This window comes from Dromaius novaehollandiae, chromosome 1 (genome assembly GCF_036370855.1).
Source record: "Dromaius novaehollandiae isolate bDroNov1 chromosome 1, bDroNov1.hap1, whole genome shotgun sequence".
NCBI lineage: Eukaryota > Metazoa > Chordata > Aves > Casuariiformes > Dromaiidae > Dromaius > Dromaius novaehollandiae.
The window spans coordinates 51,844,499-51,871,980 of NC_088098.1; the positions used below are offsets into that span (position 1 = coordinate 51,844,499).

At 55.1% G+C, this 27,482-nt stretch overlaps 2 protein-coding genes across 4 annotated transcripts in view; one reads left to right on the plus strand and one right to left on the minus strand.

The window, feature by feature from the left end:
- Positions 1–511: 511 nt before the first annotated feature.
- On the plus strand, positions 512–18,516 carry SHISA8 (shisa family member 8). Its single transcript, XM_026101367.2, has 4 exons — positions 512–1,503; positions 16,315–16,439; positions 16,559–16,693; positions 17,471–18,516. Exons 1-4 carry the CDS (start codon positions 944–946, stop codon positions 17,854–17,856), a joined length of 1,206 nt encoding a protein of 401 aa, XP_025957152.1. The 5' UTR covers positions 512–943; the 3' UTR covers positions 17,857–18,516.
- Positions 18,517–21,887: 3,371 nt separating this feature from the next.
- SREBF2 (sterol regulatory element binding transcription factor 2) overlaps positions 21,888–27,482 on the minus strand; it is a 27,861-nt gene continuing 22,266 nt past the window's right edge. For all 3 annotated transcript variants that reach the window (XM_064511786.1, XM_026101317.2, XM_026101328.2), the window contains 3 exons: positions 26,956–27,141; positions 25,669–25,780; positions 21,888–24,886 (listed from right to left, as the gene is read on the minus strand). In XM_064511786.1, coding sequence (XP_064367856.1) covers positions 24,666–24,886; positions 25,669–25,780; positions 26,956–27,141 — 519 coding nt within the window. In that variant the 3' untranslated portion in view covers positions 21,888–24,665. The remainder of the gene's footprint in view (positions 24,887–25,668; positions 25,781–26,955; positions 27,142–27,482) is intronic.

Genomic DNA, 27,482 nt, shown 5'->3' on the forward strand with positions numbered 1-27,482 from the left:
AAAAAGGCATCCGCGGATGTGGCCCCCTTCCTCCCCAAAGCGCGGCAGGTGCCTTGCACCTGGGCCAGTGGGGTATGGCTAGCATCCTCCTGTGTGGCCACTGCCAGCCCGGCGACAAGCCTTGGCCGCGGGCCAGGGCTCCGCGCGCGGGGCAGCGAGCGCGAGCATGTCCGAGGACTCAGTGAAGGAGCTTCTCTGGTTTCCTCAGGGAGCTGACGCGCAGCGCAGCCCTCCTCGCCGCGGCGCGGGGGGCCAACTCTTGCTCTCCTTCTGCCTCTCCCGCCGCCCATCCGCTGCTCCCTCCCTCTCTCCCTCCCTCTCTGGTGTGAAGGGTTGGGTTTTTCTTTTTTCCTTTTTTTTTTTTTCCCCTGTCAGGAGCTCAGTGTCTGGGAGGAAGGGGGAGAGGCAGGCGCGCGCTGCCTGCCCGCCTCCCGGCTCCTCTCCCGGCAGCCGGGATGGGATGGACGGCAGTGCCGCCAGGCAGCCCGGGGGCTCCTGCTGCCGGGGTGCCAGGGTCCCTCCCAAGCCGGGGAGAGGGGACGAGGGCTCTTCGCCGCCGCGCGCCTGAGCTCCTGCTCTGAATTCCTGCCTGTTGGGCTATTTTTTGCCAGGAGAGGAGGGGGTGCATCACCTCACACTTTTTTTTTTTTAAAACACTTCTTTTCCCTTTTTCCGCTCCGTCTTTCCCCTTTCCTTCCCCCTGCCCTTCCCTCAGCCAGACCCTCATCCCTTCTCCGCGGGGGCTTTTTTGCAGCCATGAGGCTCGTGCCGGGGGGCCCGTCTGGCGAGGGCCGGGGGGGCCAGCGGGCATAGCTCATCCCTGCCCGCGGGGAGGGCTGCGTGGAGCGGCGCAGGTGGCCTCTGCAAGCCAACGGACGCGTCTCGCTTGCTGCCCCGTGGGAGGCGAAGCGGCCACGCAGCCCTGAACGACAGGGGGCCCGGGATGGCGAGCCGGGGCCGCGCACGGATGGAGCGGACCTACGTCTTTGGCATCTGCTGCCTGGTGCTCCTGGACCCGGGCTGGGTGGGCACCAGCGAGCCCAGCACGCGGGGCCCCGAGCCCGAGGGGCAGGTGGAGAGCAGCAACGCCAGCTGGGGCCCCACGGCCAAGGATGTGGCCGCGGCGCCCACCGAAGCCATGCCGGGCGGCGACCGCTGCCGCGGCTACTACGATGTCATGGGGCAGTGGGACCCACCGTTTAACTGCAACCTGGGGATCTACCAGTACTGCTGCGGGACCTGCGGGTACCGCTTCTGCTGCCAGTTCAAGCCCGGGCGGCTGGACCAAAGCGGCTGCTCCAACTACGACACCCCCAACTGGGTCAACACGGGCCAGCCGCCGGCCAGGGTGGACGAGACCCCTGAGGATCCCACCCGGGACAAGACCAACATGATTGTGTACATCATCTGTGGCGTGGTGGCCATCATGGTGCTGGTGGGCATCTTCACCAAGCTGGGCCTGGAGAAGTCGCAGAGCCCCCAGGCAGAGATGACCATGTCCAGGTAAGGGGGGCAGGGAGGGCCCTTCCTTCACCCCCGCAGTCCTCCTGCAGGACAGCTCCAGCCCCTGCTCCGGGCTCTGGGTCTCCCTTTCCCAGGGTGAGCCCCAGCTTCACCCGGGCTCCCAACGGGGCCACTGCCATGCCCCTCTGGGCAATGACGGGGAGGGGGCTGATCCTCCAGCCCAGCACGCCGAAATGCAGAGTGAACCTACGCAGGAGGGAGATGTGGGCTAGGGCTCCTGGTCCTTCCCAGCCAGGACGGGCTGCCAACCCTGGGAATAGCCTGCCCAGGGATGGGGGTAAAGCATGTCACCTCGTTCGTTCCTAAATGACCTGGTCAGATCCCCACAGGCTGCGAGGTCTGCTCCTTGCTGAGGAGAACCGTCCACCCTGCCAGTGGGGTGGACAAAACATCACCTATTAGAAGTGGCTTTTTTTCCCCCTTCTCCCTAAATTCGTGGTTCCTGATGTGTTTTGGAGTCAGCCTGTGCCTAGGACAATCCTGGACAACAGTTGTCTTGGCTTTATCCTCATTGCCAGCACGGGGGGAGAGGAGATGGATAAGCGGTGCCTGTGCAGTTCCCGCACCTCCTTGCTGCATGTGTACGCCTGTGCTTGTGTGCGGCACATCGGCTCCTGCGTGTGTGTATCGGGGTGTCGCGGAGGACTGCAAACCCCTCAGGGCTCAGCTCGCTCTGGCCACAGGCAGAAAGTCAGGCTGCCAACCCTCTGGTCCTGCGGCCCCAGGTGCCTCGGGGAAGGGCAGCAAGCCTGCAGGGCACGCAGGGGGAAAGGGCCACACACCGCCGGGCTCCCAGCCCCTCGTTTTTACCTCCCCGGGCTCCCCCCACCTCCTCCAGCCAGCGCCGGGGCTGAGCCGAGGGGGGAGGAAAGGTCACGGCGTTCGTTGCACGCGCGTCTCCCCCCGCCGAGGCTCCCATCCCTCCTTCCACTTTCTCCACTCCTCCCTCCTGCTTTGTCTTGCTGTTAGCACATCGCCCGCTCCCCAGCTCGCTCATTATTCCTGACTTCAAATAAACACTTCTTGCCCCATTTCTGTTCCCCCCCCCAGCATGCGCACACATGCAGAACCACCAAAATGCCATGCCGAGGCTTGTTTTTGCCTCCCCACGCCCGGAGCACCCCTTTCCCCTGCGGGGACGTCTCCCAAGCAGCACCAAGGGAAGGCTGAGTCCCAGCTCGTGGTAAAGAAATGTCACACGCACCCAGGCCTTAGCATGATGCACCAGCCGTGGCTTGCAGGCACACAATGTGCTCCGTCACATGTCCCCAGCTTTCCGGGGGGAGCTGGGGGTTGTCCAGCAAAACACCACCTGCCTCCTGGGCAGGCAGCACGGCCTGACACATCGGCCTTGCTCCCCACCCTGGTTGCCCTGCCAGGGCATCGTCTGCACTGACACCATCCCAGGCACAGCTTGGCCCCCGCGGCTCGTGCCTGACTCAGAGCTGTCCCTCCTCATCCTCCTCCCACCTCGCACACGCATGTGCACGCGCTGCCTGCAGACCCCTCTGGCCATCCTGCCTGCTCCCGTGGGTGGCTGGGCCTGATGCCTGGGCTCTGCACGGTGCCAGAGCAGAGACGGGTCGGGACATATTCGGCCCTGGACGGACAGTGTGGCTCTGCCCCCCCGAACCAACTGGGGAGGGGAAGAGCCCAGGCAGGGGGTTGCAGGGGAAGGGGGGACCAGGCGGCTGCACTAGGCATTTGAGCCTCAATCTAGCACCTCGCTGGGTTTCTAATCAGCAAGGAGCATGCTCCACTTTGCATCCTCCTAGTGAGGACATCAAATCTGGTGATAAATCCATTTCTATGCCACTTTGTCCGGGGATTTTAGCAAAAAAAAAAAAAAAGAAAAAAAAAAGAAAAAAAAAGCAGGGCCCAAGGAAATGATTTTACCAAGACAAACAGGGAGCTGCTCTGATTGCACCCCCGAGCATAGGGAGCCTCTCTCCTTCTCGCAGAGCGCCTGTCTCCCCCTGCCACCATGGGACTTGGGCAGCACCTGAGCACTGCACCCCGTTCCCAGACCTGCTGCACCCTGTGCCCAGGATCCACCGCATCCCCTCCCCAGATCCACTGCATCCCATCCCTGGACCTGCTGCATCCCAGATCCACTGTGCCCATCCCCAGACCCAGTGCACCCCATGCCCAGACCACAGTGCCCATGCCCGGGAGGAAAGGCCAAGTGCCTCTGCCTGCCCACATGGCCAGGACCAGGGGAAGGGAGGGCTGAGCCCTCTGCGTTTGGAGGAGGCTAGGTGCAAACCAGGTGGAGCAGGGGGTCACAAGGCCCCCCTGAGCTGTGCAATGCTGTTTTGGGGGCTCTGTCCTCCAGCCCCCCCCCCTTGAGGGGGACCTGGCCTGGTGCCTGTGTCTGTGTCTCTCCCCTGTGTCGCCTGAGGAACCGCTGGCACATTGACAGGATCAATACAGCCTCTGCCAGTCGCCGTGCTTTCTGACTCCACTTTCATTTACCCAACTTGTGGGGTTTTTTTGCCCCTCCTCCTTAGAAGGAGACGTTGCAGCTGGGAGGGGTGCAGCACCACCCACCCCCTTGCCCTTTGATGTCCCAGCCTGGGGTAAGGGGGACAGAGAACAGCCCAGCTGCCACCCTAGCTTATCTCACCGCTCCGCTGCGGCCCCTGCAAGAGGCACATCATCGCCTCTGAGAGGGCAGGATGCCTGGGGGCATGAAGATTTGCCCCTACGTTCAGGATTTGTTAGCCCAAAAGCCTTTTGAGGGAAGCACTGGTGCAAAGACAGGAGGGAAACTGCCTCCAGGCAGCAGCCTTGTGCCTTGACCTTGTGCTTGCCTGTGGAGACCCGAGCCCTGCACCCATGTTGGAAACCACTTCCCAGGTCTCTGGGAAGCACCCGCTGCCCACGGTGGGACCCCAGCAAGGAGCGCTGCCCCTTGCCTGGCCTGGTGGGGCTGGGGCTGCCCCACAGCCCTTTGCTACGCCAGTGCTGGGGGCCAAGAGGCTGAGGGGAAATCTTCGCACTCATCCAGGTGTGATACTGGCGTGACACAAACTGGGGTGGGTGCAGGAGTCTCTACGTGCATGTGTGTGTGAGAAAGAGGGAATCTGGCATATTGACCTGGTCGTGCCGGTGCCTAGCTCTCTTGTGGGAATACAGTTTCACAGCAGGACCACCAGGCATATCTCCGGGATGTTGAACCTGGCTCCACCAGCAGGTCTTGCACTTTCTCGTTTCATCCACCAGATACCTGGTGGGAATATTGCTGCTGAGCAAAGGGAAACTTGTTTACTACTTGCAGCCTTCATTCTACCGAAGCTAAGTGTTTCCTTTTTTTCTTTTCCTTCCCATTTCATTAATACAAGTCAGAACTTTCCTGATTAACAGAGCGGTAATTTATTCTGCTCCCCATAAGCACACTTTCAGCTCACATGGGACTGCACTTTGAAATATGTGGGTCATTGCTCAACAGATCTTTTCTTCCTAGAAGCTGCAGATTTTTTGGACATGGGCATATGGAGTGGGAAAAGGAAAGTTTTTCTTGCGTGTCTCTGTGCTTTTCTCATGGGACAAAATTAGAAGCCCACCTCCGTCCGTACTGCACACGGAGTAGTTGTGGCTGAGCTCTGGCCGTGTGCCACAGCATTGCACAGCTGTTGCTGGCCCGCACGGGGTGATTTTTCTGAATGTCACTGCAGGAGCAGGGAGAGCAATCTCCTTTTCCCATTCCCTACTGAGTGGCTCCTTCTGCTTAAACTGAAAGCAACTCTGGCTTTGCGGGGTAATGCCATGGTCCCAGAAAGGGGATGGCAGACAGCAGAGTGCATCTCTACTGCCCCGTGAGCCCGTTTGCCACAAAATTTACTAGACCTTTTTGCACTGGAGATGGCAGAAAGGGAAAAAGTGCCCATGAATCAAAGGGGTGATGTCACATCCCACATGCGCCAAAATGCATGGGGATCCATGCACAAAGGCAGATGGATGCGAGGGCAGCACGGCAGTGAAGCTGTAGAGAGCCTTGGGAGGCAAAGCATCAGCCCTGCACCAGCAACTGCATCTGAGGTGGTGGATGATGGAGGAGCCACCCCTGTTTCCCTGGGCTTTGTCCCATGGTGGTGCAGAGTTGAGCCCATGGCCGAAGGCTGCTGGAGGACTCCTTACACCCACCCTGGGCCACTTTCTTCTCTCATAATGGGGCAACAGGGCAGCAAGCCATCCATACAGCCTGCTCGATGGCTGGGTCTCTTGTGTGTAACCTGCCAGACCCTCTGTGTCCTGTATGTTGCAAGCTCCCCTTTCCATGCGTGTGAGAGCACAGCTTTCTGACGCAGGCTGCACCATTGCCTCCGTCCCGGTGTGGTGGTGTGCGCAGGCAGCCTGTGCACCATGTTTCATCTCAGCACTACCTAGAGAGTGCAAATACTTCTATCTCCCTCTCCCCTGTACATCCACACGTAGCTCAGCATGGGCAATGCAACCTTGTGTCCCTCTCAGCGCATCAGTTATGAGGTTCTCACATTGCTGCTTCTGGACTGCATCATGGCCTCAGGCCAATTTCTCATTGCACAGCTCGTTTGGTGTCTGTTTGTATCTATTTGCCCTGCCATTTTTCTCCTTTTTCTGGGGAGTGTTCCTCATGCTCCAGGACAGTTCCTGGAGTCTTTGCTTCCAAAATTCCTAGGCTAAGGAGGAAGGTCTGCCCCTCGTATGCCTTCAAATGCCATCCTGTTCCTGGTCCCTGCAGGCTGCAAAACTCACATACTCCAAGGGTCACCTCCCGTCACTCGTGTGTGATGAGGGACACATCTTACAGAGGTGCTCCGTGGAGAGGGATTCAATTCATTCTGAGCTATGAAGAGCAATAAGTCTCAGAAACTCCCCCAACAGCTCTGCTGCTGATCCTCAGGGCACTGAGAGACCTGAAGACCCCAATTGGTCGCACCTCAGTGTCCTGCTTCTCCTGAACCTGTGAGACTGGGACCATCCAGTTTGTCCTGAGACCCCACCACCCCCTGCCCCAGCGAGTTTTCTGAGATGTTCACGTAAGCACAGCGTGATTGGCACCAGCACCAAACAAGGACATCCACACCCTGCTCATCTAGCTGGAAGCGAAAAAGCCCACATTAGGAAGACAGGTTCCTTCCCTCCTTCCGCACTGGCTCCTGCCCTACCCATGGTGGCATCTCTGTCTGGAAGCCAAGTTAAGGTTGTGTTCACCAGCCCTACATCCCCCATCCTGCTCCTTTCCAGACTCAGCATGGTCAACTTGGCCTTCTGTCCCTTGGAGCAGGAAGGCTTTGAGGGCTTTCTTGATCTTGCAGTACGCTTAGGCAGCCCATCCGGTGTGCCTTTGCTATGAAATAACCCATGCTCACTCCCAGTCAATATTTCACCCCTCACTTGGCACCATGTTCGCCCTGAGCACAACTTGCTCTCCCAGCTCTCATTGCTGGTCATCACCAGAGCAAATGAGAGGAGGAGGAACGTGAGAGGCCTCAGGCTGCAGTGCCCCACTGTGGATGGACATCATGGAGAGGAAATTGCAAACTGCTGAGTTCTGTTGGCTCAGTGTTGTCACCATCACCAAGAGCTCCTCTCCTCGGTAGGTAGAGACCTTCCTTTCCGCATGTGGCCCAAACACCCCTATGGGCAGTTCTGCATGGGGCAGACCTGGGGGATCCCAGCACTTTCTTGGCTGCTGTCATAGAAGTTGTCTACAAGTGGCAATGCAGGATTTTGTCTTGTGGGGGAAAAAATTGTTTCGCAGATAACATGCCCCATTCCCCCCAGCAGGTGATTTTTAGACCCACCCCCCACTTTAAGTCACTTCTGGCTGCTGAATAGCCCAGGGCCACCCATCAGCTCAGCTCATATGCGCACGGCAACTCTTTTCGCTTTGCCCAGCCAGGTGGAAACTTTTCCTGGACTTTCCTTCCTGACCACCTTACATGTTCTTAAGGGAACATCTGGTGTTTCAAGGCACCTATTTTCCAGTAGGATCTGAACCTTGTTCTCTTATCTTTGACTGGCCATGCATTCAGCCAGAAGGCTACCTGTTCCCTCCTCCCTCTCCCCATGACGGCTGTCATCCTTTTGCAGGTCCTTACGGTGGTTCCCACAAATCGTTCTTCTTCCTGTTTAGATTATGCTTGGCACCCATCCTGAGCATTTGCTCAGCCTGTCCAAATCCCGTGTGAGTCAGGAACACCTGCCTGTGTTTTTCTTTAGGCCCTAGATCTCCAGGGACATAGGGACCTCCTAGGCTACATGAATCTTTTTAGATTCACGCCATGAGATCCCACAGAAAGATCTTGCATCCGTTGGATGCCTATGGGCAAGAGATCTGGGGACCTTCCAGGGAAACTCAAGGAAAATTTGCTCCCCAATTGCTCCCATCCTTGAGATCCACCAAGATGCTAAGGAGATCTGAAGACACTCTTCCGCCAGTATACAGGTGCAGCAGCCTGCCATGACATCTCTCCTAGCGGTGTGCTTCCTGGGCCTTTCATCGGTAGGCACACAGCAAAGTCTGGCCTCTAGACAAATAGGGTTATGGCAAGGGTTGCCTAAGGGGTGAATGTCCCCAGGGATAAGCCATCTCAGGAGCAAGAAGAGTTACATACAGGAGCCGTTTATAGCCTTGTGAGGGGCAGTAGGGGCTGCTCGGACGGGGGAAAATAGTCTTGTACGTGCTTCTATGGATACTTCCAGCACCAGAGAAAGATCAGTCGGGGTTGTGTGGGCGTACCTGCGCCAAGCGTGCACCTGCATGAATGTGCAGGCTGTGCCTCCCAAAGTACGGCTACCACAGAGCAGCCTGCCTGACTTCCCCAGGTGCCTGCCATCCAGGCATGGAGTTGGGGAGTGGGGAGGCAGGCCCTAGGACAGCGGGGATAGCACTGCCCTGAGCTATCCCAACGAGATGGTGCCACTGGCCACTGCAGCTGCGAAGCCCCTTGGATGCTTGTGTTTTGCTATAGTCCAGATCAGGTCTCTCTGGGATATTTGGGGTCCTAAAACCTGTCCCCGCTGCATGTCTGATTGCAATGAGTGTTTCTCTGGCAATGCTCCAGGCTGAGGCTCTGCTTGTGGTTGATGTTCGTGATAGTAGGAAGCAGTAAAGACCTAGAAAAGGTGTTTGCAGGCAATATGGTGAATGCCTTGTCGCACGCTGCCCCAGCTCTCTGGAAGAAGAGACCAAAATGGCTCAGCTATGGGGAGGGAGGGAAACACAGGCCTCCTCCCCATTGTTACTCCCATCTGACTTCTACACATGATGTGCTGCTGGCACCTCAGAGACCTCATCCAGCAGCAATCCTCTCCCAGGAATTTCAGCAGTGTTCAGTTGCCCTCAGCCTGGATTGATATCATGTCTCCACGTCACCTAGAGGCCCCACTGCCCCAGGGCAGCTGTGTGGAGGAGCGACCAGGCTGGTTGAGTGCAGCCTGGAGGGGAGCCATGGCGGAGGGCTGCTGAGGACTACAGCCCGAGGGGATCCCGCGGCTCCCCAGGCCTGCGGCAATGCCCCTGTGAGGGCAGCCACAGCCTTTCTCCCTGCTCCCCGCTCCTGCGGCTGTGCCTGCCTCCCTCCTAAAGCACAAATGTGTCAGCAGGCTATTTCCTGATCCGCATTTAGCAGTCAGCATTGGCAGCAATGAGAGACCTGGGCAGGTGGTACGTGAGCGAGTGGGGCAGAAGAATTCATTTCTTTTGCCGCGTCCATTCACCTGACCTGCTGAGCCAGAGCAGAATGAGATCCACACAAACTAAAAACAAGTGTCTTGTCCTTTCCCAGCTGGCGGTAGCACTGACCAAGACAGGATGGGAGAGGGGTCAGGATTCTGGAAGATTCCAGGCCATTTAAGTGTTGCTCCTTCAAGAGAGAAGGTCTTTGTGTCCCCACAGAAGGTGACGTGTCTCACCACAAACGCCCATAGGGCAGAGGTGCTCTGGGGTGTAACCAAAGGTGTCTGAAGCAAATGCAGGCACCTTCTCACAGCCTTGCAGTGTGCCAGTCTCCCCACAGGAAGGGACACAGCATGCCAGACTGCATCATGTCTCTGCCAACACCACCTCACAGTCTGCCCACTGAAGAGGCTATCCAGTTAGCCTGGAGAAAGGACCTGATGGATGGGCTGGGAGGCACCCATGCCCATGGAAGCAGTGGTGTTGGGCTTTAGCTGCTCTTAAGCAGCCCGTTTTTCCTTCCCAGCCCTTTGCTAGGGTATGCTGTTGGGCAGGGACCCCCTCAGGATCCCAGTACACCAGGCTCTCCTGGAGTGGGACAGATTATGGGCTGGCAGCAATGTCCAGCTGGGCAAGCTCACTTCTGCCACACAATGCCTTGCCCAAGTTCTGTAACCCCCTGCTGCAACTCCAGTTTTGCAAAACCACCTTGCCCTGCGTGTCCCAGCCTCTACAGGGAGAGCAGGCAGGTGTCCTGCAGTGCCGATGCTGTCTCGCTGCACAGACTGACGGCCCCAGCCCCAAGCAGTATAAGATATGGGAAAAGTCTCTCCAGGAGGCAAAGGTGAAGCTCTTGTTTGGCACTGACAGCAGTGTGGGAGACTAGGGTGCCACCCCCCGCCACCCCAGGCCTAATGTACAGTATGGTTCCACTCCTACCGTGCCTTTGCTCTCCCAAAGTTGCTCTGGCTTCCCACCTCACCTCCCTGCTCAGCCAGCGGGCTGTGACCTTCTGCTCCCCCTCCAAGCACAGGAGCAAAGCATTCACTCCAGCTTGGGGCAATGTCACTTCGACTGTCACTCATTTATCTCTCTCCTCCTTTGATGGCTGGACTGCCTCCTCCTCCAATTCCTCTGACTCCCCTTGCCCGTGGCTTGCAACAGCTCTCCCATTGTGGTTTCCAGATATGGGTCTTAAGCCACTGATCCCTCACTCTTTCTAGGGGGCTCCCAAAAGTAGGTCAGCCCCTGGGCTTGGGGTGGTCTGTCAGGCCCTGTTTCCCTACTCCCACAGGGTCACCTCCATCACCTATGCCTAGTAGTTCCCCCAGTAGCTCCTTCAGGAGTACTGACCTCTGCATGCCGGTTTTTGCCATAGAGCTATTTCTGACTTGTCACTGTCACTGCTCCAGGATTCACCTCTTTACTTGCTGAGCTTGCACCAGGCTGGTTTTGGTGGGTCCCTGGTTAAGCTCATTGGTCTGGTCTTCCAGGCTTGGCCTGGAGAGGACTGCACACAAGCCCACACGAGGCTTTGCCTGGGGAAGCCAGTCTCCTACCCCATGCAGAGTGGGCTCTCACTCCAGATTAGGACACTGACCTCTAGGTGCAACCATGTGAGCTCAGCATCTGCAGTCACAGTGTGGTGGATGGAAGGAAACTGGTCATGGCAATGGATGCCTCTACATTAGTGTTTAATTTCAGGTGAGAAGTGCAGATTTAAAGCCAGTCTACTGATCTTCCCTGCATACCCAGCCTTGATCTGCACCCTGGAGCCATCTCAGAGCCAAATGCTTTTGGATGAACTAACCTGGGAGATGTACTCCAGGAGCAGACCCAGCTTTCCCCAAAGACCAAGCCTTCAGGCCATGGGACCAGGCTAGGGCTAGTCTGAAGGAAAAAACCCCAAATATGCATGATGCAGACAGCACCGCGTCCCCTCCAGCTCTTTCTTACTTGAACCACAGGATGTGGGGATGGGGGATGCATGTGGGGAGCTCTTTTGCTAGAGCTGGGCAGCTGACCATGATCCCAGTCCCCCAACTGCCCTGGCTCGACCTCCATGGTATGTCCAGCTGGATCCCACCCCAGGTGACACCATGAAGAGCCTCCTACAGCTCCAGGCTAATAGAGCCAGCTCTTGCAGGCGCAACGGCCTGTGCCCAGGCACTGGGGTGCAGGAAGAGCCCCGTTGGCCAGTCACAGGGTGCAGTCCCACATGGGCTGTGTCTGGAGCCCTTGCCTGTGGCACAGCTTGTGGCATGGGAGAGTTGGTGAGTCGGGTGTTGCTGACGTTCAGGGTCTGTGCACAGTTTCTACCTTAGCAAAATCGCTTGTTAAGAGCTGCTTTTGCTGTTATTGTTCTCGTCCATGCTTTGGGCAGTCGATGCTGAGGGTAGATTTCTGAAAAAAAGAAAGCACTGATGGATTTATCTGGAGAGAAAGTCACAGATAAAGGATTGCTCAAGCTTCATAAACAGACCCGAGGAAAAAAAAAATAGGTCAAATCGCATTGAACTTCCCAGTGAAACAAGTCAGTTTGAGTGCTGGGCCCTGGGGATGCTTGGAGTGGAGGCAGCAGCCTGTGGGGAGGGGGCTGGCCAGCAACATACCTCGGGGGGAGGTGAGAGCTGACACACGCCAGCTCCTCAGCAGGATGCTGCCTTGCAGCTTGGCTACCCAGACACAAGCTGAGCAGCCACATGGACAGCTGCCAGAGGGCACCCAAGGGTGCCAGTCCCATGAAACAGTAGGGTCTTTCTTCCCTGGACTAAGCATATCCTGGAGTTACGGGAGGAAGAGGGATCCAGAGTGAAGTGAAATCCCTAGGACAGTGTGTAAGGGTGATCTGGACTGAAGCCTCCATAGCAGATCCTGGAGCATCCCAGGGGCAACAGCAGCTGCTGCCTACAGCCCCAGAGTGAGCCAGAGACAGGCAGCCTGGAGCAAAACAGGGCCCAGCAGTGGGAGGCATGACCTTGGTGACAGAAGAAGCCTGACTGGGCCAAGAGAGGTGTAAATAAACCAAAGGAAGTCTCCCAGAGGCACATGGCCACACCAGTTTAGTTCAGCAAATTATCTGCTCTATCATAGGGAAGTCCTGCACTTTGTGTGCACCTGGAGACCAAAGCTAAATGGTATTCAGGTCTTTAGGAAGAGACGATTTAGGGAAAGGAAGGCGTTCCTGTACAAAGAGCAGCACTGAAATAAACTCACAGAATAGTTGAGGTTGACAGGGAGCTCTGGAGATTGTCTCATCCAACCTCCTGCTTAAGCAGGGTCACCTAGAGCTGGTTGCTCAGGACCCTGTCTGGTCAGGTTTTGAATGTCTCCAAGGACACCACAGCCTCTCTGGGCAACCTGTTCCAGTATTTGACCACTCTCACCATAAATATTTTTTTTTCTTATGTCTAAGAAGAATTTCCTATATTTGAATTTGTGCCCATTGCCTTGCATCCTGTCACTGGGCATCTCTGCGAAGAGTCTGGTTTTGTCTCCTTTCCTTCTCTCATCAGGTATTTATACACATTGATAACATCCCCCTGAGCCTTTCTTTCTCCTGGCTGAACAATCTCAGCTCTCTCAGCTTCTCCCCTATGGAAAATTCTTCAGTTCGTTAATCATCTTTATGACCTTCGCTGGACTCGCTCCAGTATGTCCACAACTGTTTTGTACTGAGGAGCCTAGAACTGGACCCAGCACTCCAGCTATGGCCTCACCAGGAGCAAGTAGAGAGGAGGGATCACGTCTCTTTATCTGCTAGCAGTATTCTGCCTAATGCAGCCCAGGATGCTGTTGGCCTCCTTTGGCACAAGGGCACATTGCTGGTTCATGTGCAACTTCTTGTCCACCAGGACCCCCAGGTCCTTCTCTGCAGAGCTGCTTTCCAGCTGGTCAGCCCCCAGCCTGTACTGGTGCATGGGTTTATTCCTCCCCAGGTGCAAGACTTCGCATTTTCCTTTGGCTGAACTATATGAGGCACTTGTTGGCCCATTTTGAGATTAAGTGATTGTGGGGGAACCTATTCATCAAAGCTTCCCCAGAATGCTGGAAAAGAAATACAAAGTGAATGATCTTCCCTTGCAACTTTCCAGAGGTTGCTCTTACTATTGCTCTGTGATGTTCACTGACTGAAGCCAAAATGGAAGGTATAATGTCATGGGAACAGTCCTCCAATAATCCTGGCTGGATCTTCAAGGCAATCTCAGAGGCACTGCCCCATCCCACACACCATGCCCCTGGCTTCACATGGTGCATGCTGGGGCAGGGCTTTGTGAGCTGGATGACAGAAGCAGGAGCTCAAAGAGGTGGATAAAGTGAGCCAAGCTCATGGCTGTGTACTTGACAAAGATTCTCAAACCTTATATATAAGGAAGTCTTAGCCAGCACCAAAGCGTGACACATTGATAGCAGGTCATGTAAAGGGCTGCAGGATCTGGTCCGCCCAGACTGTGAGCTCCGCATCTTCTCGCACTGTTTCTCACCCTCATTTTGGATGAGGCCATCCAGTGTGTTGCAGGGCAGCGCACACACACACACACACACACCTGCCCTGCAGGAGGGTCAGGTTGCCCTGCTATGCAGCTGTCCGAGAGAGATGTGAGCTCTCTGCTTGGAAGTGTTGGGTGCTTATCTCTGTGGGAGATGAGGAAAGGCCAGGGCAGAGAGAAGAAGGGCACAAGGTCTGTAGTAAGCAACGAGCATGGATGGGACTTTTCAGGAAAGGTGAGCTCAGACTAGCATGTGGATGAATCTCAGACCATTCTTTTTCACTCGGCTGTGCAGAAAGCTCTTTGGTTCCTCATTCTTTGACTGGGTGAAAGTCATGGTGGATGAGTGATCTTGCTGCTCTAGACCAGACTGTGACAGACCCCACACCAGGAAAAAGGTGCTAAACCTAGTCTAAGAGTCCCCTCATGTCCCTGAGACAAGCATTTGTGGAGAATGGGATGCAGGGGGAGGGGAAGGGGGTGGGCATGCAAGATCAGTGTGTTCAGCTCATGTCACCTTAGAGTGACCAGAAAAAGTGATACACCTAACATTGGCAGCAGCTGAAGGCACATCAGCCCAGGCAGGGCTGAGGGGAGGAAACCTCCACATTTCTGCAGAAAGGAAGGGGAAAACTTTGTAGGGAGGCAGAGCCTAAGTTATTTGTGCCAGGAATCCCGTGGGAGCACAGGAGCCAGGGCTTTCTCCTGGTAACACTGTGTAGGTCTTACAGGCCAATACTGTGTCTTCTCCCAGCCTTTTCATGATATTTAGTGTTTGTTTATCTTACACATGGAAGCTATAATTGTTTCACCCTTTTCTAATCCTTTTCCTGTTCTACTGCATAATCTCAGATAGAGATTTTGGTGAGACGAGACCTTGGGGGGGATCTCTGGTCCAACCCCTGCGCAGAGCAGGGCTCACTTCAAAGCTAGATGAGGTGCTCAGGGCCTTGGCTGGATGAGTTTTGAGTATCTCCAAGGATGCAGAGCCCACAGGTGCTCTGGGCCCTTCTGCCATGTCTGATCACCCTCACGGGGAAGACTTTTCCTTATTTCTAGCCAGAATTAGTATAGCTTGCATCTGGCAACCCTTGCTCTGTCACAGTGCACCTCTGAGAAGATCCTGGCTCCATCTCCTCTAAGGCCCCATTACAACAGCTGAGAGCAGCAATTACCTGCCTCGGCCTCATCTCCGGCCCAGCCAGCCCAGCTCCCTCAGCCTCTCCTCAAGCACTGTGTCTCCGGGCCCCCAACCATTTTGGGGTCCCCCAGGCCTCCACGGGGCTTGCCCCAGTTTGGCAACATCACTCTAGTCCTGGGAGAGCCAAAGCCAGGCACTACTCCAGATGCGGTTTTTGACTGCTCCAGAGCAACGAGCTGACATATATAACAAGTCAAGATTATTCACCCTTCCTCCCCAATATGCATCAATTTACATTTATCCACATTGAGTTTAATCTGCTGTTTTATCATCCAGTCACTTGATATCGTGAGCTCCTTCTGCAGCTCTTTTAGTGTGCCCATATGAGCTAGCCAGAGCATTTGACATGAAAGGCATGCTGACAGGGATCCTGGGGATTAGAGAGACAGCAAAAGCCCTAACTGGACTCTCTCTGCTTTCCTAAGCATCCTTGATAGCACAGGGCTGGTCTTTATAGCATAAACTGTGGGTTTCTTTCATGCTAATTCCAGTGCAAATAGAAGCATTGTTTCCTACCCTGGGACTCACTGTCAAGGGCCACGACAATGCGTGTGCACCCGCCTTGCGCTGGGACTGCCTGTGCACCACAGTATTACTGCAGTGTCTCCCATGAATGTTAAACAAAATAGCGCTTTATCTTATGTAATGGTGTTTAATGTTTAATGCTATTACTTATAAAGAGGGCGTTACAAATGGACAGCGCATGCGCGAAAGGCCACTGTTAGTTCATTCTCCCCAAAGAGGCACAAGCAGTGGCTCTAATCTATTCCCCAGGGTTTTCGCCACTTTGAAATAATTCAAGCAAAGGTGCAGCCACCTCTCCCCTCGTTCCACCAGGCTCACGCTCTGGCGAAATATCCCCAAGGTGTAACTCAAGTTGACATCATTCGGTTTTTCTCTGACTCTTTCTGTTTTACCCCTTGTAGCCCACTCCGAGCAATGCGTCTCCCTCGCCGGCTTTACACCTTGAAGCTCTTGGCCTCAGCAGGGTTCAGCCTGAGCCAAACCTTAATTTGCTGCCAGGGAGGTGCTCTAGCCTTGTTGCAAAAGCTGGGTTGTGAGAGTGTGTGTGTGAATCGCCATTGGTAATGATTTCCTAACCACAAGTTGTGAAGCTCTCCCTCCAAAGCCTGAAAAAAGCCCTTCCTGGGTGAACTAGAGATGAGAGGAAAAGGATGGGTAAAGGCAGGCTGGGTTCGGCTCGGGGTTTGCTTTTGGGTTCTTGGCAAAAATGTGGCTTCTTTGGCCATTGCTGCTCAGTTTGGGCCTGACACTATGGAGAGACCTGGAGCAGCAGGAGACACGAGGGACCTGGGGAGGTCCCGGCGGCGGCCGGCGTGGGGAGGCGTGTGCCTGGAGGGGGGCGAGCACTGGGGCCATGCTGAGCCCGCGGGGCCAGGCAGCTCCGTGACGGCCCTTCGTGCCTTCCCCAGGACGCTGACGGACCTGCTGAAGCAGCCAGGCCTCGGCCCCTCGGAGCAGCTCGACGGCCACGTGGGCAGCCTCCAGGTGCAGGTTGGCGAGGGGCTCGGCCGCCCACCCCCCAGGAATGGCCCAGGTAAGGCGGCGCTTCCCCAGCCCCTTGCCCGCTGCCCTCGCCTGCCCGCCAGGACCGGGGGCCCTGCCGAGGGCGACTGGCTCTAACCCAGCGCGAGCCCGCCGCCTTTCTCTCCCCAGACAAGCTTCACCTGAACAACGCCATGATCAACAACCCCATCGGGGGGGCCCCCATGGGGCTGCCGCTGGCCCATGGCAGCCGCCTGCCATTGCAGGCCCCTGACTATGCCAAGTACGCCACGCTCAAGGCCGTGGGTAAGTGCCGCTGCTGCGGGGGGCTGGGGGACCCCCACCGACACGTGGGGCTGCTTGCCGAGCCAGGGATGGGGCCGGGGGCACCCCGGGATCCTGTGGGGGGGTGAGGAGGTGGGGGGGTTGGACGCTGGGTGGGTGCAAGGCAGCCGGGGCCCAGGCTGTGTGATTTCGACATGGGGCCTGCAGAGCTGCCAGTGCCCGGGACCCCCTGCACCCACCCTGCACCCCCAGCCAGTCAGGGGCCAGGATCCCTGAGCACCCACAGCGCTCCCCAGCCAATTAGGGACCAGGATCCTCCCCACACACCCAGCCACAGCACTCACCGGCCAATCAGAGGCCAGGATCACCCAACACACACACACCCTGCACTCCCCCAGCCAATCAGGGACCAGGATCCCAGCCAATTAGCAGCCAGGACTCCTCCGAGGACCAACAGCACTTTTCTGGCCAATCAGGGCTCTGGATCCCCCCCCACCATCCCCAGCCAGTCAGGGGCCAAGATTCCCCCAGCACCCACCACACTCCCCCAGCCAATCAGGGACCAGAATTCCTCCACGGACCCACTGCACTCCCCTAGCCAATCAGGGGCCAAGATTCCCCCAGCTCCCAGAACATTCCCCCAACCAATCAGGGCCCAGGATCCCCCAGCACCTTCCCCCACCCCTCAGGGTCTTCCTGCCCCCCCCATCCTGCCCTATGGGACCCTGCTCGCCCCCCAGCTGCCCCTGCCCTGGTGCCCGCAGGAGTGGGGTGACGCCCCATGCTGTGTCCCTGCAGAGAGCGCCCCGGAGGACTTCTACAAGCGCTTCCCCACGGCGGAGCTGTCCCCTGCCGGCGGCCTCCCCTTCCCTGCTGGGGGGCTGCCCCCTGCCGAGGGCCCGGCCCTGCTGGAGGGCTGCCCCCTGGGGCAGGGGGCACCGGGCCCCAAAGCCAAGGGGGTGAAAGCCGGCCCCCCACCGCTGCTGGCCAGCCCGGCCTTCAAAGGGGGCTGGGAGGGGGGCGCCCCCACCGGCCCCCGGCCCGAGGGTCTCCGCCAGGGCTACGCCACTGCGCGCCCCTTCAGTGCCGAGAAGCTGCCCGAGGCCTTCGGCCCCGCGACAACCCACTACGCCCAGCCCCAGCGGCATCTCTGCACCAACAGCAAGACCGAGGTCACCGTCTAAGTGGAGGGGGAGGCGACGCCGACCCTTTTTCTCCAGTTTCGGCTGCGGCGCCGGCGGGGGGAGGCCCCATGGCCCAGCCCAGCAGTGCCGTGGTCGCGGCGGCTGGCCTCGGCGGCAAGGGAGCTGCGCCGCAGGACAGGTCTCCTCCCGAGCGAGCGCAGCCGGTGCGCATGCCGCCCTGCAGGACCGCCGCTGCAGGGGGCCGGGGACGCCCCACAGCGCGGCCGCAGCAGGAGCCCGGCTCTCGCCCGGGGAGGCCGCACGGCGCCATCGCGACCCGTCACGAGAAACTCATTGCGGACGCCCTCACCCCTTCCCTCTTTCTCTCCGGGCGGTTCTTCGGTGAGGACACAAATTCAGCGTTAAGGAAAGTATAAATACGCTCCACGTGGGTCAGCTGCCAAGGGCTCGAGACGCGGTTTACATGTTTCCCTCCATTCTTGCTCGGCTCCTTCTCGTCGATTCTTGAACTAACGCCGCCCACCCCGGCTTGAGGTGGGATGGCGACTATTTTTGTCTTTCCCTTATATGAATGTTTCAAAGTACGGTCTTAACAAACCTGTATTTGTTGTTGTGTTTACAGAGAGTTACAGCAGAGGCTGCCCTTCGAGGCTGGAGAGCAGCAAAATGACGTAGGTCCTACATAAACTGTGACATCGGCACGGCCATGGGGAAATGCATTATTTTTCCTTTCCCTGAGACGGGGGTTGCCAGCTCAGCCCCTCGAGGCTGCTCCTGCTCGGGTCCTCAGGCACCCCCACCGAGGAGGGGCTGCAGGCCGCTCCATCCCCCTCCACGGCATCTCACTGAGGCAATGAGTTCACCCATTCTCTGCCCCCCAACAGGGTCTCACTGTGCCTTGCACCCTGTGACGCCTATGCTGCCCCAGGCAGGCTCGTGGGGCCGCCCCAACCTCCACATGAGGCTGCAGTGGGCCAAGCACGCCTCAGGGAAATCGGGGGTCAGGCCTCTCCCCCCCCCACCCTGGCACAGGAGGGGCAGCAAAGCCTGCACCCCGCTACCTGGCCCCGCAGCAGGGGTCCTGATGCCTGGCGAGGGCTGGCACTGCTCCCAGGGGACCCCACGCATGCGGGGAGGCAGCCCGGCCTGGCCAGCGGGCCCTGCCTGCCCCCAAAGGGGAAGGCACAGCCTCAACACCTCGTCACCAGGCAGCTGGTGCCACCCTGTGGTCACGGTGTGACAGGGAGCCGGGGGGCACCCGGTCTGGCCATGCTGCCTGCATGCAGCCGAGGGAAGGGCCCAGACCCCCAAGCAGAGGGAGGGGAAGGGGAGTGCTGTAGGGGGGTCAGAAAAGGAGACAGTCCTTTCCCTGCCCCCAGGTGAGAGGGGGCCCTGGTGTAGCCCCACCGAGAGGGGAGACATGGGCTCACTGCGCAGTGCACACAGGCACCTTGTGGCTAACCCTACCGGTAGTCACATGACAGAGGCAGGATGAGAGGGGACCACACTGTGGGGGCTCAAAGTCCAGCTCCCAGTGCAAAGCTGAGCTTTGAACGTTTTCAAGGATGGAGATCCCACAGCCTTTCTGAGGCCCCTGTCCCTCTGCTTAAAAACTGCAGGGAACAATTTTTCCTCATGTCTACTAAGCCAAGTTTCTCATCTCCTCCTTGTCTGCTGCCTCTCGTCTTTCCCTCTGCGCCCCTCAGGGCAGGGCAAGGCTCCATCTCTCTCTTCAGGTAGTTAGTTGTACACAGCAGTAAGATCTCCCCTCACCTTTCTCATTCCAGGCTGACAAGCCCAGTTCCTTTCAGCTCTCCTTACACATATGCTGCCTCCCACCCATCATCATAGCCCTCCTTTGAGCTCACTGTAGCTTGCCCCCATCTTCCCAGGAGCAGGGATCACAAAACAGGACACAGTGCTGCACCTAGGCTCTCACCAGTGCCAGAAGTAGGAGAGGATATGCTGCACTCAGCCTGCCAGCTGCACTCCCGCTGTGGTGGCCTTCCTTAGCCCAGGAGCATACTGCTGGCTCGCATTCAGCTTCTTGTCCCCCAGGGCCTTTTCCACAAAGGTGCTCTCCAGCTGGTCAGCCCCTAGCCTTGCCTGGTGCAGGGAGTTATGCTCTTCTAGATGCAGGACTTGGCACTTACTGTTCTTGAACTTCATGAGGTTCCTGTTAGCCCATTTCTCTAGCCTGTCAGGGTCCTCAGAATAGCTGCTCTGCCTGCAGTATGTTGACCCTCCACCCATTTAGTATCACCCATGAGCTTGCTGGGAGGACTCTGTCCCATTATGCAGATCATTAATACATACAGTATTGACTCTGGTATGGATTGGTGAGGGATACCAGGCCACCAATTGGACTCTGCTGCTGATCCCAACTCTTTGAGGCCAACAGTCCAACCAATTTTCACCCATCTACCTCTCCAGTCCCTCTCTCAGGGATTTGGCTACAAGGGCACGGTGGGAGAGCATGTCAAAGGCCTTGCTAAAGTCAAAGTAATAAATGACATCCGCTGCTCTCCCCTTGTTAGCATAGCTAGTCAGCACATCATCAAGAACTTCCAAGTTGGTCAGGCACAATTTGCTCCTGGTAAATCCACGCCAGCTGTTCCCAGTCACCTTCCTCTCCTTCATGCGCATCTAGGAGGATTTTGTCCATAACCTCCCTCAGCTAAGGCCAACCAGCCTGTAATTGGCCCAGATTGTCTTCAATGAAGATGGCTGAGACATTCATCTTTTTCCAGTCATCAAGCAGCTCCCGTGACTGCTGTGACCTTCCAAAGATGGCAGTGAGTGGCCTCACAGTGCCACCAGCCAGCTCCCTCAGCAACCTTGACTGCATCCCATCTGGTCCCCAAACTTCTGTATGTCCTGCTGGTTTAAGTGCTCCCGCCTCTGCCTCCTCAACTCTAGGTAACACCCCACTCCCATAGACTCTGCTAATAACTCCCTTTGTGCAGTTCACCATAATTTTTACTGTGCTAATTTACTTACCCCACCTCCAGCAGAAACTGGCTGCTCAGGTGGGCAGTAAGTCAAGGTGCTGCCTGGTACCAAGTCGACCCTGTGCAAGCTGTCAATGCCCTTCCAATCTACAGAGCAGCTGATGTACCACAGACCAGTTTGCTACATGGCAGAGCACTATGCATAAGGCAGCATAGCATCTCACTTTAAAAGAAAGGCTATAAAAAGCAGCTAGCACAAAAAGGAAAACAAGGATCTTACAAACCAACATCAAAGGTAGAAGGAAACCAGCAGAAAGTCTGAAAGTCATGACTGGTAAAACGCAATGAAATATGATGGACACTAAACTGGCACACTGCAACTGCAAACCAGCATTCAGTTGCCAGGACCAGACCAGAGTTTATTTAAGGAAAAGGCCCTGAAAAACATTGTGAGCACTAAGTCCTCAGTAATATTAGTTCTAACAGCTCTACTCTTACACTGTACACCTTACATAAACATAGAAGTGGATCTTGGAAAGTCAGTAAGCAGGCAGCACAGTGGAGACCCCTATGCTCTGGCAGCATTTTTGTCCAGCACCAGGTTTTTCCCTTCCTACAGAAAGAGGAAAAAACAGCACTGACTCTAGAGCAGCATGGTGCAAGGTCCACTTCTGCAGTGTCCTCCAGTACCACATCTTGCAGGCACAGGAGCAAAGAGGCAGAACCCAGCAGTGCTAACACAGCTATAGACACCTACACACAAAAGCTTCCTTTGCAAATAGGTACTTGCCCAACTTTGCCTTGTTTGCTTCTGACAGCAACTTCAGTGACTCAAGACAACTCGGGCCATCAGCCGCCTCCTCAGGTTGCTTTCAGAGGAGCACAGAGACACCACACTTGCTCCGCAAAGGGACTGCCTGGCTGGTCATCTTTCTTTGCAAGCTTCACAGCTCCATTTTACAGACAGAGATTATCTAGAAGACCAACACGTAGCAGAGACTTCCATGACCCAACTTCTTGAAGTGCTCTTGTGTTCGGAGGTCTGTTTCAAAGACTCTTCAGGCTTATCTACTTTTTTAAAAGCAGCTGCTATGATGGAGAAGGCTAACACACAGGACATGGTCGTAATGTTCATCTTTATTAGATAACAGATGCTCACGAGCCCTGGAACAGGTTTTTCAGACAGCAGATATGTTCCCCTGGGAACTTTCCCACCACCAGTTGCACCTTTTATCACAAAGCATTCCTACCTTAAATTCCATTTGGATAAATAGACTTTCTTCACATAATCCATAAAACAATTTCCTCCCACCCTCAAACAAAAAAGTTACAGTATATACACACACACACACACACACACACATATAAAAAAACTGTAGGGACAGATAGGCAGCAAATTTATGAACAGCGCAGAAGGACAGGACAAAGATCCCTTGCCCTGGAGGAGAGAGAAATGCCAGCAGTGCTAAGACCCTCAGTTGATCATGCCATTAGGTATTGGTGTTTCAGTCCAACAGCCTCCCAAGCCCTTCTCCAGCTGGTACTCCCTGCAGCCCATCTCCTAGGATTCTGTTCACCTTTAAATGACAAGTGAAAGCTGAGAAATCTCCATTTCCTCCAAACCTTGCTCCCCTGTATTATCAAAGCACAAACTTCCACCACACTGCACAAAGAGCCAGGGAGATGTGAAATTACTCAGGAGGGTGTTACAGGTAAAGCACTTCTGTAGCTCAGTAAAACCTCAACCTCAGAGACCAAGAGACCCAAGGCTTAGAGATGGTGCGATAGCTACTTAGAGAGGAGAAAAGGTAGGATATGAGTCACCCCACAAAGAGGATCATTGATAGCCAAGAAACTCAGTAATGGGCAATTAAAGCCCTCCTAAAAACCAACAGCTGTTCTTATGCCAATCAGCAATTAGCATGCTTGACACATGCACTCAAAGCAGAAGTAGCTGCCGTCGTCTGAACCAGAGCATCCCATACACTGATTTAAGATACACAAGACCAACAATCCTCCCTCAAAGCTTTTCTCTGACTTCTGACACTGGGAAGCAGGAGATTCCTACCTCCACACCTGCCAGCAGGGGTGAGAAGCACAGGCTGCCAATGATCACTGCTGCGAGTCCACCAGTGAGTCCCCAAGTAACAGCGGGAAGAGGCACTCTGGTCCCCATGATTTTGTTCCTAGTTATAGCACAGGTTCACTGTGAATATGCTTTGCTGGGAGGCAGATTTCTCCTGGCCAGTTCCCACCTTGTTGAAGCCAGGCAACTCTATGACCAGTATTACATATGTTCAACTACTGCAGCACAAGAAATCACCCTCCCAAGATGCCAAAAAGCAAGACACAAGCCCATCTTTTTCCCCTCTGCTTTTTAAAGCAGCTCAAGCTCTCATGCCTCTCTGCAAAAGCTGGATAAATATAGAAGCATCTTGCAAAACAGCCTAAGTTCTGATTTTGCAGTGAGGAATCATGCTGCATGTCTGCTCAGGACAGGAAAGGACCAGGCTGCTGTCAGTACCTGTGTGCTTCTAGCTATCCATGTGGAGCACAGGCAGGTTATGCATGGGGAGAAGTGGCAATCTGCACCCACCAAAGGCTGGTTCCCCTACTTGCATGTGTGAGAGGGACAATCATTTTGTGCCTCTTTGGACAGATGCAACAGGAAAGGCAAAGAAAAAAGAAAAGGGGGCAAACTGTTCCCTCCCTGTCCCCAATCTGCCTCCCCCTCTTTGAAAGTCCCGTGATTCAACACCTGTGAGCCAGACTGCTCTGAAGGGCAATGGCAATGGAGCAGGGAGACTTCCAACCTGAGCCAGTGCTTTCCAGTCCCTGCAGGTGCTCAGCCTGCTGCGTGCGTGGAAGCTGTCAAGCACTTGGAAAAGGGAGGAAGAAGGACGTGAAGGTAAGTTCTGGGACTGGGAGTATAATGAAATAAAAAAATGTTTCTAAAAGAAATTAAATCTGCACCAACAGAAAGGCACCACAGAAGCCTTCACCCTTCATACAGAGTTCATGGCTCTGCACATCCATCTCTGTCACCATCCAGCACCAAACGACCAGGGCCTCACAGGTTTTCTAAGACAAACAGCCCTGTATGTACACTCTGCTTGTAGACTGCCACAAACCCAGCCCCCACCAGAAATGGCAGGGGGCAGCTCTGGTCACAGGAAGAAGATGCATGAAGTAGAGAGGAAGGGTAATCTGCTGCATTGTTCCCTACATTTTGTAAAGCCACAAACATTCCTATAAAAAAATGTATAAAAATTGTAGAGAAATTGGCCAGGCGGGACTGGCCGCAAATGATACTCCCAGAGCACCTCTATAAAGTAGGGTCTAGAGGGCTTCAGTGGAAAAAAAGAGTCTCATGATGCACACAAAGCTGGTGCCTTCCCTCTCTCTCAGGACAGCCTGCAGGCTGAGAATAATCTTAGACCTCAATAATGCCTCAGGGCAAGGTCTGAGCAGATCTTCTACCCTCCCAAAAGGTTCCTATCTGCAGAGGCATTTGGGAAGGGAAGATTATGCCCGTGAGGACAGACATAGGACGTGCCACTTCCTATGCCTTGGGTTTGCAGGCTTCTCCTCCTGGCAGGGCTCCGCACCTCCAGGCAGGGGCAGTGCTTTCTGACAGCCCCCAGCACAGTCACAAAACTACAACCAGACAGATTCCTGCTGCAGTGCCTGAGAGCAAGCAAGGGGGCTAATAAAGCTAAACCTGGGGCAAGTTAAAAAACCCTCCCTCCCTCTCCCACCCCACAGTGATCCCACTGGCACAGACCTAACCTACCACTTCTTTGTTGTTGTTGTTTTTTTTTTTTTTAAACTCAAGAGGGGAAGTCCAGGCTGACGGTTCACAAGGCTGCCTTTGTGCAACACAGCCCCGCACTGGTGTTAGGAGGCAGCAATGGCTGTGCCCCCACTCAGCTTGACGATCATCTGCTGACAGTCATTGCACGAGCGCTTGTCTCCCACTTTCTCGAGCGTGCGCGCGGCCTCAGCCAGCAGGACTGCTCGCTGGCCAGGTGAGGAGAGGAAGGAGAGGGGGAGGTGGCGGCAGGCCAACAGGATAGCTGTAGCTCGCTCCCTCTGGCCTGGCAGTGTGTCTAGTTCACCTAAGCACAAAGAGAAGAGAGAAAATTTGCATTGAAGCTACCACATGTGTTACAAAACCCCTCAATGCAGGTCCTAACAGGGCCTTAACTGGCAGTTAACAGACATCTCTGGGCTGGCAAAGCAGAAGCAAGGCCTCAGTGTCTCCCAGCTGCACAAAGAGATGGGGGTACCCTGCAAACTGCCAAGCAACTAATTAACCTACTCAGGTGGAACAGTTTGAGCAGGAGTCAGGCAGGGACTCCAGAGCTGCTCCAGGTGATCGCTGCATCTACAGGAATGGCCCTTTCATTTTACATTCTAAAGTTGCTTTATGGGGCTCATCCCAGCACTGAAACACAGATCTGTTTTATTAAATCCTTGAGGGATTTTATAATCAACACCCTGTCTCTTGACCCGCCCCTTTAAGAATCCTGTCTTCTGGCTTCATATTTACTACCCTGAACTTCAGCCCATTGAGGGTTTTTGTGTGCGGGCACATGCATGCAAACATTTTCCAACTCGTCTGCTGATACCTCCTTCCCAGGGCTGGCAGCTCCCGTTAGCCTTGCATCTAGCACACTAGAAGCACCTAGAAGAGCGGGAGGCTCATGGGAGTCTATTTTGCTGAGCCTCGAAAGCCACGGACATGAGGAAGACACTGTGCAGAAGCTACTGGCTGCAGCTACAGCTCCCAAAACATCCTGCAGCCATGGCTGACTGCAGCCTGCTACTTGCCCAAGTAGGCCACTGCCCCATCCCAGCCCCACACACAGCAGAGTGCTATTCAGGCACAAGGGCTGACCTTGCTTGCTGCTCTGTGGCATGCGTCGCCTCAAGCTGTGTTCCAGCAGCTGGTGGGTGCGGGTAGGGCTGGCACCTGCCATCAGACGCACAGTGGCCTCATGGAGGAAAACCTGGGAGGGAAGACAGGAGAGGCAGTAACAGAGAAACTCGCACAGGGATGATCCTGCAGCTAAACTCAGGCCATCCCTCAGCAATAGCATTTTAAGAGCACATCTTCATAACAAAAAAACCACTTCTACACTCCTCTTTGATCTTCCCACTTGTCTCTAGAAAATTTGCAAGTCAGGGCAATTGTAAAGAGGTAAAAGCTTTTACCACAACTGCTAGTGGCCTGGGAAAGGAGAGGAAAATCAGCAAGAAAAAGGGCAGAAAATGGAGGAGCAAACTCCTGAACTTCGGCCTAGGCAAATGACTCATTCAAAATTGCTAGTCCAATTCTCCCAACAGAATCAAACTTTGAAACTCAAATGCCAGGACAAGTTCCTTGTTCAATGTATTAAATTTAAATTTTCTTTACAGAGGCTTAAAACTAGTCAGAATAAAGCCATTGCCAACAGGCAATGAACAGCAGTGTGTGTGTGTGTGGGGGGGACATAACAAGGAAGTCTTGCTAAAAGCACAGCAGCTTACTACAATCCTCTGCGGTGAGGCTTCCTCAGAAAAGCCCCTCACAATACTCCTGAGGGCCTCGTCCTGAGCAAGATGATGAGTATGAATATATACACAAGGTTTTTGCCCCATCCCTTCTGACCACTGAACACCATGGGACTGTTTCGCAGAGAACACACCTTGTTTTGTCTACAGGAGGAGAGAACTTTGGGGACTTCAATCCTCCAGCTACCAACAGAGCAAACACATCAGGAGATATAGATTGAGAAAGCTTCCTTCCACCAGTCCCTCAAGGGACTGACCCACAGCCTGGAGCCAGGCTAAGGGGCTGGATGCCATGGTATTCACTTTGCAATACAGGTCTAGCGCTCGTATCTTCTAGGTAGCAACTAAGGCAGACATCCCCCCACATGCACTGGACTTTCATTGGTTGCACACAGAGGGAAGAAACCCTCCTCCACTCACCACCCACCAAGAGAAGATTGGAGGCTGCTGGAAACAGAAAACACTGCCCCAGGCATCTGGACCACTCAAGCCCATGTACATTTTAAGTTTCCAGGCACTGCAGCTTCCCTGGCATTGCCCTGTGAGTCCTGCAAAGGGCTAGCTAAACTCAACTTCTGCTTCTTCTCAGGGATGAAGAGGAAAGTGAGAAGGAAAGAAGAGACATCATTACCTTGCGGTAAGCAGGTCTGAAACCATGGGCCAGTTTGCGCAAGCTGCCAAGGTCACGCTGGAAGCCTGTGAGCTCAGAGGCTGAGGCATGGTAGGTCTCGCCCAAGGCCTGGCTGGTGCTTGCCTGCTTCTGCCACAGGCTGGTGCGGAGGGAGAGCAGCAAGTCACAGGCCAGCAGCTGGATCACCTGTAAGGAGTCAGGCCCCAGACACACACACACACACACACACACACACACACACACACACATTAGACAACTGATCAGGTGAGTAACAGATTGTTTGCCGCACAGCTGCCTACATGCTATCAGCTGCAACACCTTCTGTCTGCCCAAAAGGCACTCCCCGGCCCTCTAAACAGAACCACATCCACCATAATGCACTAAATGAAGCAGGATCCATGATGAATCCTTTTGCCTAAGAAACACCTCTGTGGCCTTGTACCAACAGGTCCAGCCCAAGAGACAGAGCACCCAGATGTACCGAAGGAACAGCTGACATGTCTACAAGGCAGACCCCCATCCCACCT

What these genes read in the sequence shown, in the direction of transcription:
- SHISA8 (XM_026101367.2), top strand. Translation starts at nt 944, where the DNA reads ATGGCGAGCCGGGGCCGCGCACGGATGGAGCGGACCTACGTCTTTGGC. An exon ending in GCAGAGATGACCATGTCCAG is followed by an intron (nt 1,504 to 16,314) that starts GTAAGGGGGGCA and finishes TGCCTTCCCCAG; the next exon opens with GACGCTGACGGACCTGCTGA. An exon ending in CGCCACGCTCAAGGCCGTGG is followed by an intron (nt 16,694 to 17,470) that starts GTAAGTGCCGCT and finishes GTGTCCCTGCAG; the next exon opens with AGAGCGCCCCGGAGGACTTC.